General features: G+C 49.1%; 1 protein-coding gene across 3 annotated transcripts in view; it reads right to left on the bottom strand.

Annotated features, from left to right (window-relative positions):
- AACS (acetoacetyl-CoA synthetase) overlaps positions 1 to 13,800 on the bottom strand; it is a 69,477-nt gene that overhangs the window by 20,719 nt on the left and 34,958 nt on the right. For all 3 annotated transcript variants that reach the window (XR_012787759.1, XM_075568709.1, XM_075568710.1), the window contains exons 8-11: positions 10,972 to 11,122; positions 7,007 to 7,087; positions 5,460 to 5,584; positions 410 to 474 (exon numbers count right to left, since the gene is read on the bottom strand). Coding sequence is in view for 2 of the 3 variants with exons in the window: in XM_075568709.1 (XP_075424824.1) it covers positions 410 to 474; positions 5,460 to 5,584; positions 7,007 to 7,087; positions 10,972 to 11,122 (422 nt within the window). In the remaining variant the exon portion in view is untranslated. The remainder of the gene's footprint in view (positions 1 to 409; positions 475 to 5,459; positions 5,585 to 7,006; positions 7,088 to 10,971; positions 11,123 to 13,800) is intronic.

Genomic DNA, 13,800 nt, shown 5'->3' on the forward strand with positions numbered 1-13,800 from the left:
AAAACATTAATGCAGAGGTTCTCATACCAAGTCCTCAAGACCCCCGCCCCCCACCCCAACAGGTCAGGTTTAAAGGATATCCCAGCTTCAGCACAGATGGCACAATCAGCCCCTGCTTCAGCACAGGTGGCTCAATCAGCCCCTGCTTCAGCACAGGTGGCTCAATCAGTCCCAGCTTCAGCACAGGTGGCTCAATCAGTCCCAGCTTCAGCATAGATGGCTCAAGCTGTGCTGAAGCTGGGATATCCTTAAAACCTGACCTATTGGGCGGTCTTTGGAACCCCTGCATTCATGAATAAGAGAAATAGTAGCTCTTGAAGGTTTCATTGCTTTGCCATGAGCTGCCGAGACTGACAGCAAAGGCAGCTGTGAGGACACACACAGCACCAAACACAGGGCAGGGACTTACATGGTTTGAGATTGAGCTCCTCTAGAACAGCCAGCCACTTGGCTCCAGTGCCCAGGATGGTTATCCTGAAAATAACAAAGACGCCCCATGTTACCGAATAGTAACCAAGTCAAACCAGGGATGCATTTCAACCAGCAACGCCACCCGCCCCTCCGGAAGCCTATACGAGTTTAATTCATACCAAAGTTAGTCCTTTGGTGTCCCTTGTGGACTGGAGTTGGCCATTCCTGAAGCAGAACGCCTGGAGCAGGGAAGGCACAGTGTATACAACATGTCCTGGCTACTTCTCTAGTTTGGAGACCACAATAGAAAGACATATTGATGTTCTTGCAGAACATACTCTGGCACTGAACAACAAAGTACATGAGTATTTTGTCTTTTAGATAGTAAGCTTCTCAGGGAAGAGAACCTATTACCTATCGTTTCTTAAGTACGTATGTATGTATATCTTCATTTATATAGCACCGTCCAGGTCACAGCAGTAACACACATGGCATAATAATATAACAGTGGGAATAAGCACTTCAGACATAAAAGTAACAATAGGAAAGGGAGTTAAGTGGCATGTATTTTATGTTTTCTTCTTGTCCTAAACCCCCCCCCCCCCCCCCATTGTACTGCACTACGGAATACGTTGGCGCTTCTGCTTCGGATAAGACTTCCACTTAACTCCTCCTTTACTGAAAGTTCTAAGTCTGTGGCAGCTCGCAGGAGAGTATCAGAGACCCACCCCGGGAGGCAGACACAGGAGAGGGGTGTACGTTACACGGGGAGAATGTATCGCTTCAATTGTTAAAGTTCTATCTGCAGTAATCAATAACCCCAGGTCGCAGATTCATCTACATTAGTCGAGTCTATGACTACGAATCTCAGAGGCTTCATTTGCTGGCTGTCTAATATGCAGTTTGGACAGCTCTATCCATCTAGCAGACAAGCAGCAGGCTGCTGGGTGACTTATGGCGATCCGCGTACAAGGCTCTCGTCGAGACAAAAAAAAAGGTAGGGAAGAAGAAATATGGAAAATTCTAAATCGCTGCAGAAAGCTGCAGGGAGGCGGGCTCAGGGGAACCGTGACAGAGAACTCCTCACAGGGACGGGGATAAATGGGGCATCTTTGTAGTGGGAGTTCTGCAGTAAGAAACGCAGACAGAATGAAAGTAGTCGCGTCTGTGTATCAAGCTCCATAAATGCGGGATGGGACGATTGGCCGCAACCACACCGCCACCGGGCGCTCTGCTGCCACGTCAACTCACTGCCGGGGGACACCTTGCTGCTTGACTTTTCGGCGCGCACGCTCCGATCCCGGCGCCATCTTTAAATGTCTGAGTCCCGCACGCACTCGGCAGTGTCCCGCGTGGCCGAGCGCCCTCGTCAATGTCGCAAGCGCCTCGCCGCTCACACGGGACATTTAAAGACGGTGCGTTGGAGCAGCGGGCGTGTGCCCGACTTGGAGCGGGCAGCATGGGTCATTGACGAGGGTGCGTGGGACTCGGACATTTAAAGATGGAGCCGAGGTCGGAGAGCATGTGGCGAAAAGTCAAGCAGCGAGGTACTCGGCGGTGAGTTGTCGTGGCGGCGGAGTGCCGGTGGCAGTTAGGTCACGGCCAAACGTCCCAGACCGCCACCAATGCCCCTCTAGTTGCCCTCTAAGCTTAGGATATGTGAAGTATCAACACAAGGAGCTAGTGAGGCGCTACAGCAGGGGTGGCCATCTCCAGTCCAAGGGAGACCACCAGGCCAGGTTTTCAGGATATGTCTGTATGTATGTATGTATGTGTGTATGTATGTATGTATGTATGTATGTGTGTGTGTGTGTGTATGTATGTGTGTATGTATGTATGTGTGTATGTATGTATGTATGTATGTGTGTATGTATGTGTGTATGTGTGTATGTATGTGTGTGTGTGTGTGTATGTGTGTATGTATGTACGTGTGTATGTATGTATGTGTGTATGTATGTGTATGTGTGTGTGTGTGTGTGTGTGTATGTGTGTATTTATATAGCGCCATTAATGAACATAGTGCTTCACAGCAGCAATACACGTGATATAATTATATAAATAAAAAATAATATAAATAACACATAAAGGGAAGAAGTGCTTCAGACATAAAAGTAACATTTAGGAAAAGGAGTCCCTGCTCCGAAGAGCTTACAATCTAATTGGTAGGTAGGAATAACATACAGAGACAGTAGGAGAGCATTCTGGTAAGTGCGTCTGCAGGGGGCCAAACTTTATGTATCAGGTGTATAGTATTAGCCACGGAGCTACTCATATGCTTTGTTAAGCAGGTGTGTTTTAAGGTGTGTTTCAAGGTGAGTAGAGAGGGTGCTAGTCGAGTATTGAGGGGAAGGGCATTCCAGAGGTGTGGGGCAGTCAGTGAGAAAAGTTTAAGGTGGGAGAGGGCTTTAGATACAAAGGGGGTAGAGAGAAGACATGCTTGAGCAGAACGCAAGAGTCAGGACGGTGTATAGCGAGAAATTAGGGCTGAGATGTAAGGAGGGGCAAAAGAGTGTAAAGCTTTAAAAGTGAGGAGGAGAATTGAGTGTGAGATGCGGGATTTGATGGAAGCCAGGAGAGGGATTTCAGGAGGGGAGACGCTGAGACAGATTTAGGAAAGAGTAGAGTGATTCTGGCAGCAGCGTTTAGAATAGATTGTAGGGGAGACAGGTGAGAGGCGGGAAGGCCGGACAGCAAGAGGTTACAGTAATCGAGACGGGAGAGAATGAGGGCCTGTGTCAGAGTTTTACCAGTAGAGAAACAGAGGATATCCCTGCTTCAGCACAGGTAGCTCAATCAGTTGCTCAGCCGAAGACTGCACCACCTGTGCTGAGGCAGGGATACACTGAAAACCTGACCTGTTGGTAGCCCGTGAGGACTGGAGCTGGCCACCCATGCTGTAGGCATATTCATTTGCAGGTGGACGGCCCAGAACAGGAATTGATGCATTAACCATTTCAGTGCTACTGATGCCACCAGGACTGCTCAAAGACTCTTTCCTAATTAAAAATGAAGAATCCCTCTTTCCCAGCATTAAACGCTTCTTACAGCAATTTGTCTCTGCCATCCTTTGTGAGGGCACTGAAGAATCTTATCTTATTAAAAAAAAAATAACATTCATATTTTGGTTATTTTGTGAGACCCCCTAGAATTCCCGAGATTTGATTAACATTTAATTGCAAACAATTATCTCTGTGGGACGCCCCCTTTCCGCTGGCGCAGCTTCAGCGAAATGTCAGCTGTGAAATATTGCATAGCCAAGACCACAACATCCAATCGTTCAATTAAAATAATCAAAGATTGCATGGGACACGTCACGTCGCTAGAACATAATACCCCACGTAACATGCCCTAAAATGTGCGGAAAACACACGGGCGGACACAGGCAGGGTTTCTGCGCTGAAACGTCTCATTCGCGTTGGAGTCTTTCAATTTTGTTTTGAAGTGTGTTCAGCAATCAAGCAATCCGAAATGTAAACCCCGCTGCTACGTACCATGGGATAGAAAGGGGGAATTCTCAGCAACACACTGGGATAAATACATTGTCAGCACTATGCAAGGCTACATAATAAGGTGATTAATAACCTATTTAGTGCTCTTAGAAAGTGCATGTGCTACAGAAAATCCGGAGCTTTGCTTTGCAGTGAGTTACAGGCTCACCTGCCACTTAATGGTTTAAATACAGGGGGGGGGGGGGGGCACTCGTCAGACATAGGAGTACATTCACAAAATGTAAATGGCCATTAGAGATCCTTAGAGGCTGTTCTGACTCAAGCTTCACTGTGGCAAGTGAGTAGGATCAGGCAGTTTAAGGCATCCCCTTTAAATGAACACAGAGTCCTTCTATTTTCTGCAACTTTATTGGAAGGGGTGTATAGGAACCTAGAATAAGGGGGGGCACTTGTGAGGGGGGAAGGTACAAAATCAATGCCCTGTTCTGGGTGAAGCAGTGAGAAGGGGCTGTTACTCGCAGGCTGCAGGTTCCAAAAGAAAGCATGCTTTCCTGTCCAAGTAGCAACAAGTAATGGGGTAAACCAACAAGCAGGTGAGGCAAGCACAGCTCAACTAACTGAGAAGTGCAGGGGGGTTGCCAGGGCAACAGACTAGACGCTATGGGAAGGCTACATTTGTTGCAAACTTAGGCCTTGACCCCACTGCCTACAACAGCGTCCGCACGGACGAGAGCCCTCCCCTCAATGGCGCCGGGCCCGCTGCGAGGGGGGCCGCAGCGCTGGGGCGAAAGTTGCTCCTGCTCTCAATAGAATTGAGAGCAGGACTCGCGTCGAGCGATAAGGCACGCCCCCCGGCGGTTCAGCCAATGAGGGCGAACCTGCCGGGTGACGTCATGGCCACGCCCCCGTCACTCCCCCGCCACGCCCCCCCCCCCCCCGGTCTCTCTTCTTGCAGTGAGCTGCAGGCCAGGGAATCGGCTGCACGCGCCGCCAATCTCGCGGGCGCGCGTTGCAGCGGAGTTACCGGGGCCTTAGCCTTAGACTGGGGAGAAAATATGCAATCTGGTTCCAGGACAGAGGCCATTCAAGTGATACGCCGTTTAGTAAATAACCCCTTAAGTGAGGGGTGGCCAACTCCAGTCCTCAAGGGCCACCAACACGTCAGGTTTTAAGGATATCCCTGCTAATGCACAGATGGCTCAATCAGTGGCTCAGTCGTTGACTGAGCCGCTGATTGACCCAACTATGCTGAAGCAGAGATATGCTGAAAACCTGATGCGTTGGTGGCCCTTGGGGACTGGAGTTGGCCGCCCCTCACTTAAGTTGCAAATTAGCAGGGGGAATTCCATAAGGCGATGGAGCGCCCTTATACATTCAGAGATCAACTCTTCTGCATGTAAAGCAACAGATTTACTTTCCAGCGAGAATATTCCGAGACCAACGTTTATCTCCACGTGAGCTTGCCACCTTACACTGAAATGCGTGGACACCTTAACCTACGTGTGTGCCTAGATCTTCCCTCGCTGCGTCTCCTACCCAACGACAGTGGCAATGAAGTGACTCCTGAACAATGAACCAGATATTGCGGCAGCGACTTACCCCAGTCGGTCCACAAGATCCCACAGCACGTTGAGATTGGGAACCAGAGGCGACCCATCATAAAGCACCAAAGAGGCCCCAGTTGCCACAGCGGTAATTAGCCAGTTCCACATCATCCACCCGGCCTGTTAAAGAGGAAGTCACCCGAGCTGTCACCTTCTCTGCATCCAACAAAGCAAACCAACCTCCACACTGTATGCAATCCCCTATACACCGTTATTCCCCCACTCTGTCTCGTACTAGTCAAAATCTTTTACCTGCTTTCACACACATACTGTTTGACGGGACATAGCATATGTTCCCTGCTCCGCAGTGTGCTCAGATTAGGGAAGGAGGCATGGGAAGCCCACCCTAGCACCAAAGGGAACTAGAGGCCGGATCATGTTTAATAGATTCAACTATTGTCTTTTCCATAGTGAGCAAATGTTTTCGAGGCTTCTGTTTTTACACTCTTTATCCAAATCTCTGCCAGAGATAACACTGTTTGCCAGTTACATGGTTCTTATAGCCCGGTACTTTGTAAAATAATGACGAGGCGATCATTAGTCAGACACGTAAACAGAAGTATCTGATAAACATGAATTCAGTGGACGCTGAAGAAACTATATCTTGCAAAAACAACATATGTAGCAGTTGTAGTAACCAACTCTATTGGTGAACCAAGTGAGCATATTTTGAGGGGGTTATTGGTTTTTGCAAAGGCCGACCCAAGTGCCATATTGTCCTGCCGGACAAGTTTTATTGTGTGGTGAGATTTTAGGGTAAACCGCAGCTGGGGGGAACCTGGAAACGGTAGTTGTGGTTTCAGGAGAATACGTATTAGCTGATCAAACTGACTAATAATTAGACAAACGATTGTCCTACCGCTCAACCTATTAATCATATAAAGAAGAGACAATACTGAGGTGCATACGGGATGAGACTTAGAGACTTTCACCCTACACCCACCGCAGAGGATTTTATACACACTATGTATATACAGGCATACCCCGGTTTAAGGACACTCACTTTAAGTACACTCGTGAGTAAGGGCATATCGCCCAATAGGCAAACGGCAGCTCACGCATGCGCCTGTCGGCACGTCCTGAACAGCAATACCGGCTCCCTACCTGTACCGAAGCTGTGCGCAAGCGGGGAGACTATAGAGCCTGTTACACATGCGTTAGTTACATCAGTTATGCTCGTATATGACGATTGCCGTACAGTACATGCATCGATAAGTGGGAAAAAGGTAGTGCTTCACTTTAAGTACATTTTCGCTTTATATACATGCTCCGGTCCCATTGCGTACATTAATACGGGGTATTCCTGTACAACACAGAATTTGCACTACTGTTAAATAAAATGTTATTGTTTTCATTGTACGAGTACACTAGGAGTTGTGCTACCATTTGGTAGCCTGAGTATCTCACTCAGAGATTAAATCAATTCTCTATACTCTAAAATACACCGCTGAATGAGCGCAGTTATACAGGGATCGTGTGTGTTTCCCTCAATAGGGAAACATTTATCTGCTCAAACTGAGTAAGACACAGAGAGTGATTTACCGTTGTGTAATACATGATGATATCATTGCTGGTGGCGTTGCCGTGTAAGATATGCTCCTTTAAATGCTGTATCATGGTCCCCTGTAGGAAGTAGAAGAAAAACAAGTTGGACCAATTATACACACATTCGAGAGCAGCATTTAACAGTTAGGGCTCTATGCAACAAGGCCATTTGGGTGCGAAACCGGGGCATTTTCACCCTGCTCCTATGTGTCAAAGCGTTTTGCTCCAAATTGTGCCCCGTCTGCCCCAGGTTGCACTTTCAGGAGACTCAGTAGGAGGAGTTGGGGGGAGTTACATGGGGCACAGATTATAATGAGATGTATCACATTCTGCGTCTCTACCCCAGCTTGCACCTTGGGGAGAGTCAGTAGGAGGAGTTGGGGAGGAGTTACATGGTGCACAGATCATAATGAGATGTATCACATTCTGCGTCTCTGTCCCATCTTGCACCTTGGGGAGAGTCAGTAGGAGGAGTTGGGGGGAGTTACATGGTGCACAGATTATAATGAGATGTATCACATTCTGCGTCTCTGTCCCAGCTTGCACCTTGGGGAGAGTCAGTAGGAGGAGTTGGGGAGGAGTTACATGGTGCACAGATCATAATGAGATGTATCACATTCTGCGTCTCTGTCCCATCTTGCACCTTGGGGAGAGTCAGTAGGAGGAGTTGGGGGGAGTTACATGGGGCACAGATTATAATGAGATGTATCACATTCTGCGTCTCTACCCCAGCTTGCACCTTGGGGAGAGTCAGTAGGAGGAGTTGGGGGGGGGAGTTACATGGTGTTTGTTGGCTTTCTGGCATTAGGCAGTACATTGTATTTACCAGAAAGTAGCAGGTAATCAGAACCCCACACCTTCTGTTGGAAGAGCAATGTGCAGAAAACAAAGGACCTGTAACTGTGCCTGTGGGATCGGCCATGCATTGCAGAGAGACTCCTCTATTTTCTCATCGATATGTAACGGGGGGGAAACCTTCTGAACATTAAAAACGGCGAATATTTTATACAGTCCTGAAACAAAACCTAAATGTATAACGGATTGTAATTATAACTCATTAGAAAGGTAAATAAGATTTCCCGTGCATTTTAACGTCAGGTTCATTGTTTGCTCTCCTCTATTTCTTCATTAACCCATCCCGCTCTGGAAGTGTCTGCCCAGCCGGCTCTGGCACTGAAGCGGTTACAGACTCCCTGAAGCAGCTCACACGTGCTGCACAGTTCTTCAGCAGAAACAGTGAGGATCACAGGCTTTGTAAGTGCGACCTCACATTCTAGTCAGCAGATGGAGCCGTGACTCGTGGCCCCGCCGGCTCCTGTATCACCTTGTCTGCTGACGTTACATTGTAGCAGGAAGATGTTTGCTGTGAATGTTTGTATCTGCATTGTAAGAGGGGCGTAGCAAAGCAAAGGACAAAGGAACCATCTACTGCGATACATCAGATACAATGTGTCATACTCAATACATACCTGTGTAATAGTGGTAAACACACATAAACCTATACATATAAACAGATATGTTTCTGAGTAAGCTGTGTGTATTTGTGTAGTACTATGTTAGAAGTACAATATATACTGTATGCAACCAAAAGGACTGAGGCAAACCAAACACATTTACTTGGGGGTGATGTGTGTGTATATATGATATATATGATATAGAGATATACTGTATATATATGATATAGAGATATATATATATATATATCTTCTCTCCCTGTCCACTTGGTGGTCATCTATCGCCCACCTACCTCTACTCATCCCCCTTCTGCCTTTCTCTCTCACTTTGAATCCTGGCTCTCCTTCTTTCTCTCCTCAGACTCCCCTGTTCTCCTCCTTGAGGACTTCAACTGCCATATTGATGACCCCTCTCTCCCTTGGGCTTCCCGCTTTCTCTCTCTAACCTCTTCATTTGGCCTTCAACAGTGGACTTCAGCCAGCACCCACAAGGATGGCCACTACCTGGACCTGGTTTTCACTAAAAACTTTTCTCTCTCTGATTTCTCCATTTCCCCCTTTCCTCTCTCTGACCATCACCTCATCTAATTTTCTCTTTCACGCTTCTCCCCTTCTCCACCTCCATCAACCCCTCGGTTCTGCAGAAACCTGCGCTCTATTAACCTACCAGATTTTGATTCCACTTTACGCTCCTCCCTCTCCTCTCTCAGCCCTCTACAGACCCTGCCAAACTGGTCAGGAACTACAACTCTACCCTGTCCTCCTCTCTTGATCTACATGCCCCACTTTCTCTCTGCCGTTCTCGCCCTTCTAACCCCAGACCCTGACTAAATTCCCACACGCGCATGCTGCGTTCCTCTGAACGCCTCTGGAGGAAATCTCACGCTCTCGCAGACTTCCTTCACTACAAATTTATGCTATCCTGTTTCAACTCTGCCCTCTCTCAGGCTAAACAAACCTACTTTTCTTCATTAATTAAAACGCACAAGTCTAACCCACGCCGACTCTTTTCTGTCTTTGACTCCCTACTCAGACCACCCTCAGCTGCCTCTTCTTCTTCCTCCATCTCACCTCAGGACTTTGCTGACTATTTTAAGGAAAAGGTGGAATCCATACGTCAGAAAATCTCCTCTGTTTCCTCCTCCCATCCTACACCTCTTCCTAACTCTCCTCCTGCCTTCCTTGACTCTTTATCCGCTGTCACAGAGGAGGACGTGTCACTGTTGATCTCCTCTTCTCCCTCTACCACTTGCCCTCTTGACCCCATCCCCCCCATCTCCTAAAACCTCTTGCTCCTACTATAATCCCTAAACTCACACAGATTTTTAACTCCTCCCTCTACTCTGGAACCTTTCCCTCCTCCATCAAACATGCAACAGTTATACCATTACTAAAAAACAGCACGCTTGTCCCTACCTGCCTTTTCTAATTATCGACCTGTCTCCCTCATAAATATATTGTGATACAGTTACTGTCTGTGTATGGGCTGTAGTGGTGCAACTAGAGTGCTTTCCAGCCTACATGGAGTTAATCGCCCCTGGAGAGGCTTGTTGCAGGTGCAGCAAATCAGCTAATCAGGGTGGTCTCATTGGTGAGTAGGAGTGTAAAAGGCAGACAGAGAGCTGCATATAGAGAGATAGCGCAGATTTCCCCAGAGAGGGAGAGAGACTGGTTGGTCTGGCTACCTGTTCCAGAACCTGCAGAGACAGGGCAAGAGGCTCTGGGGACTGACCAGAAGGGTGTGCCGGGGAGCTGCAGGACTCTGCAGCCGTGAACAAGGTGAGCCACCGGGAATCAAGCTGCCAAGAAGGATGTGCCTAGGGCGAGGCTTGGACTCTTCCCCCTTATCCCAGTCAGGAGAGAACTGGGAGCCAGCAGGTAAAATTACCTGCATATGCCTGTTTTGATATTGTTGTTGGTAAGGGGCTTAGCCCTCCAGCCGGTAATCGGGGGCTAACAACGGTGTTAGTTAGCGCTCTAAGAGGAGCTAGGCATTTTGTTTGGTTGCTGTTTTGTTTTATCCCCTGTAAATAAACCGTGTGTGTGTGTGTGTGTGTGTGTGTGTGTGTGTGTGTGTGTATGTATATATATATATAAATAATACCTCGTGTATTTATATACAATACATTGAAATTGAAACCTTACACTCCATTGGTCCTCGCAGCCCATAAGAAACCCAAAGTGAGTGGAAACTTGCACAGATAAAAGGGGAACGGAAGTTAAGTATGAGCTAAGCCTTGGGGAACCCTAACGCCCAGTGGAGTAAATGAACCTTGGGGTGTGCTAAGAATTAGTACTGAGCCCCATTATGTGTAACACAGCTCATATGTTCTGAACATGACAGGGATCTCTGAGTTAGATAGGTATATATGATGAGTCTGTATAGCCACATGTAGTTCCCTCTCACAGTACTGTGTTGCTGGCCCCCGGAAGGGTTTAAGGCTTCAAATGTAACAGCTGATTAAAGTGGTTCTAAATAAAGATGGCTGCCACATTGTAATTACTCACCCCTGCTGAATGAACCATGCACTTGGGTGCTCCCGTGGTGCCGGATGAGTACATGATGAATAGAGGGTGATTAAAGGGCAGCTGCTCAAACTCCAGCTGAGGGGGCTGGTCCCCAACTTTGCCAGTCGCCAAGAAATCCTCCAGGAACACGCTGCGTGAAAAAATACATCACAGTGAGAACCACAGCCGCCAGTCCCACTATCCCGCGCGTTTCCTGCCGCCGGTCCCACTATCCCGCGCGTTTCCTGCCGCCGGTCCCACTATCCCGCGCGTTTCCTGCCGCCAGTCCCACTATACCACGCGTTTCCTGCCGCCTGTCCCACTATCCCGCGGGTTTCCTGCCGCCTGTCCCACTATACCACGCGTTTCCTGCCGCCTGTCCCACTATCCCGTGCGTTTCCTGCCGCCTGTCCCACTATACCGCGCGTTTCCTGCCGCCTGTCCCACTATCCCACGCGTTTCCTGCCGCCTGTCCCACTATACCGCGCGTTTCCTGCCGCCTGTCCCACTATCCCGCGCGTTTCCTGCCGCCTGTCCCACTATACCGCGCGTTTCCTGCCGCCTGTCCCACTATCCCGCGCGTTTCCTGCCGCCTGTCCCACTATACCGCGCGTTTCCTGCCGCCTGTCCCACTATACCGCGCGTTTCCTGCCGCCTGTCCCACTATACCGCGCGTTTCCTGCCGCCTGTCCCACTATCCCGCGCGTTTCCTGCCGCCTGTCCCACTATCCCGCGCGTTTCCTGCCGCCTGTCCCACTATCCCGCGCGTTTCCTGCCGCCTGTCCCACTATACCACGCGTTTCCTGCCGCCTGTCCCACTATCCCGCGGGTTTCCTGCGCCTGTCCCACTATCCCGCGGGTTTCCTGCCACCGGTCCCACTATACCGCGCGTTTCCTGTCGCCTGTCCCACTATACCGCGCGTTCCTGCCGCCTGTCCCACTATACCGCGCGTTCCTGCCGCCTGTCCCACTATCCCGCGGGTTTCCTGCCGCCTGTCCCACTATACCGCGCGTTTCCTGCCGCCTGTCCCACTATCCTGCGCGTTTCCTGCCGCCTGTCCCACTATCCTGCGCGTTTCCTGCCGCCTGTCCCACTATACCGCGCGTTTCCTGCCGCCTGTCCCACTATACCGCGCGTTCCTGCCGCCTGTCCCACTATCCCGCGCGTTCCTGCCGCTTGTCCCACTATACCGCGCGTTCCTGCCGCCTGTCCCACTATACCACGCGTTTCCTGCCGCCTGTCTCACTATACCGCGCGTTTCCTGTAATTACTAAGATCTGGGCTCACCCCGCGATACACTAACTGAACACACAAGTTTGGTCAATATGACACCATTTTCGACAAATCTGGCACAGTGCGTCAGAACAAGCTTTTCGGTGCGTTTACACAAAGGCTCTAGTGCAGGGTGGCCAACTCCTGTCCAAGGTCAGGTTTTCAGGATATCCCTGCTTCAGCACAGGTGGCTCAATCAGAAGCTCAGCCTTGGACCGCGCCACTGATTGAGTTATCTGGGCTGAAGCAGGGATATCCTGAAAACCTGACCTGTTGGAGGGGGGTGTTGAGGACCGGAGTTGACGACCCCTGATTTCTACAGTATGAAAAAGCAAATTGTGTTGAAAAGCGCACCCTAAAATATCGCACGTCTGTGACAGGTCACCAGGGAATATATGCATTTCATTTCTAGTCATTATAAATGGGAAACTGCCTTAACGTGCTATGAGAAATAACATTACGAGAGGAAAGAAGGAGCTTGGAATATACATTTAAATTTCCCCCTCATTATGGGAAGATGGATCTCCTCGTCAAGACATTCAACTGAACGCAAGTCCCGCTGCATTAGCACAACTTAGCAACTCATACTCTGGGTTTTTAAGCCCCATTAGGGTATTTGCACCCAAGGGGTTAAACTGCTGTCAGTGCTCTGCATCACTAAACAACATTAAGGACTGTTTAATAAGCAGTGCTGAGCCGCGGTGCGTCTAACATGCAAGGGAACGCGGGCAGCAAGATGCCTTTCAATTAGCCTTGCCCAGTAAATATATGGCTTTACAAACTATAGGAAATTACATCAAATGAGGACAACCCCCCTCCCCCCCATAGTATGCCCAAATTCCAGACCCTCACTGGATCCCTGAGTACTCACTAATGACTGGCCTTAAAGTTAACCGCTTTGATGTTTGAGACACCCGAGTCCTTTTCCTAGATTTCCGGCGTCAGAACTAAAACTGGGGCAAAACCAGTGCAAAAAATCCCCAGCACCCTGCGTATCAAGAAAAATCCCCAGCACCCTGCGTATCAAGAAAAATCCCCAGCACCCTACTTATCCAGAAAACTCCCCAGCACCCTACTTATCCAGAAAAATCCCCAGCACCCTACTTACCCAGAAAAATCCCCAGCACCCTACTTACCCAGAAAAATCCCCAGCACCCTACTTACCCAGAAAAATCCCCAGCACCCTGCTTACCCAGAAAAATCCCCAGCACCCTACTTACCCAGAAAAATCCCCAGCACCCTACTTACCCAGAAAAATCCCCAGCACCCTACTTACCCAGAAAAATCCTCAGCACCCTACTTATCCAGAAAAATCCCCAGCACCCTACTTACCCAGAAAAATCCCCAGCACCCTCCAGAAGCCCCTGTCTGCACCCTACTTATCCAGAAAAGCCCTCAGCACTCTACAGAAAAAAAACCAGCACCCTACTTATCCAGAATCCCCCGCCTGCACCCTACTTATCCGGAATCCCCCGCCTGCACCCTACTAGCCCAGAAAAAGAATCCCAAGGAAATGACCTGGACAGTTTCCTGCGATAAACATGGTACGATTCTAT

The sequence above is a fragment of the Ascaphus truei genome, chromosome 13, assembly GCF_040206685.1.
Source record: "Ascaphus truei isolate aAscTru1 chromosome 13, aAscTru1.hap1, whole genome shotgun sequence".
NCBI lineage: Eukaryota > Metazoa > Chordata > Amphibia > Anura > Ascaphidae > Ascaphus > Ascaphus truei.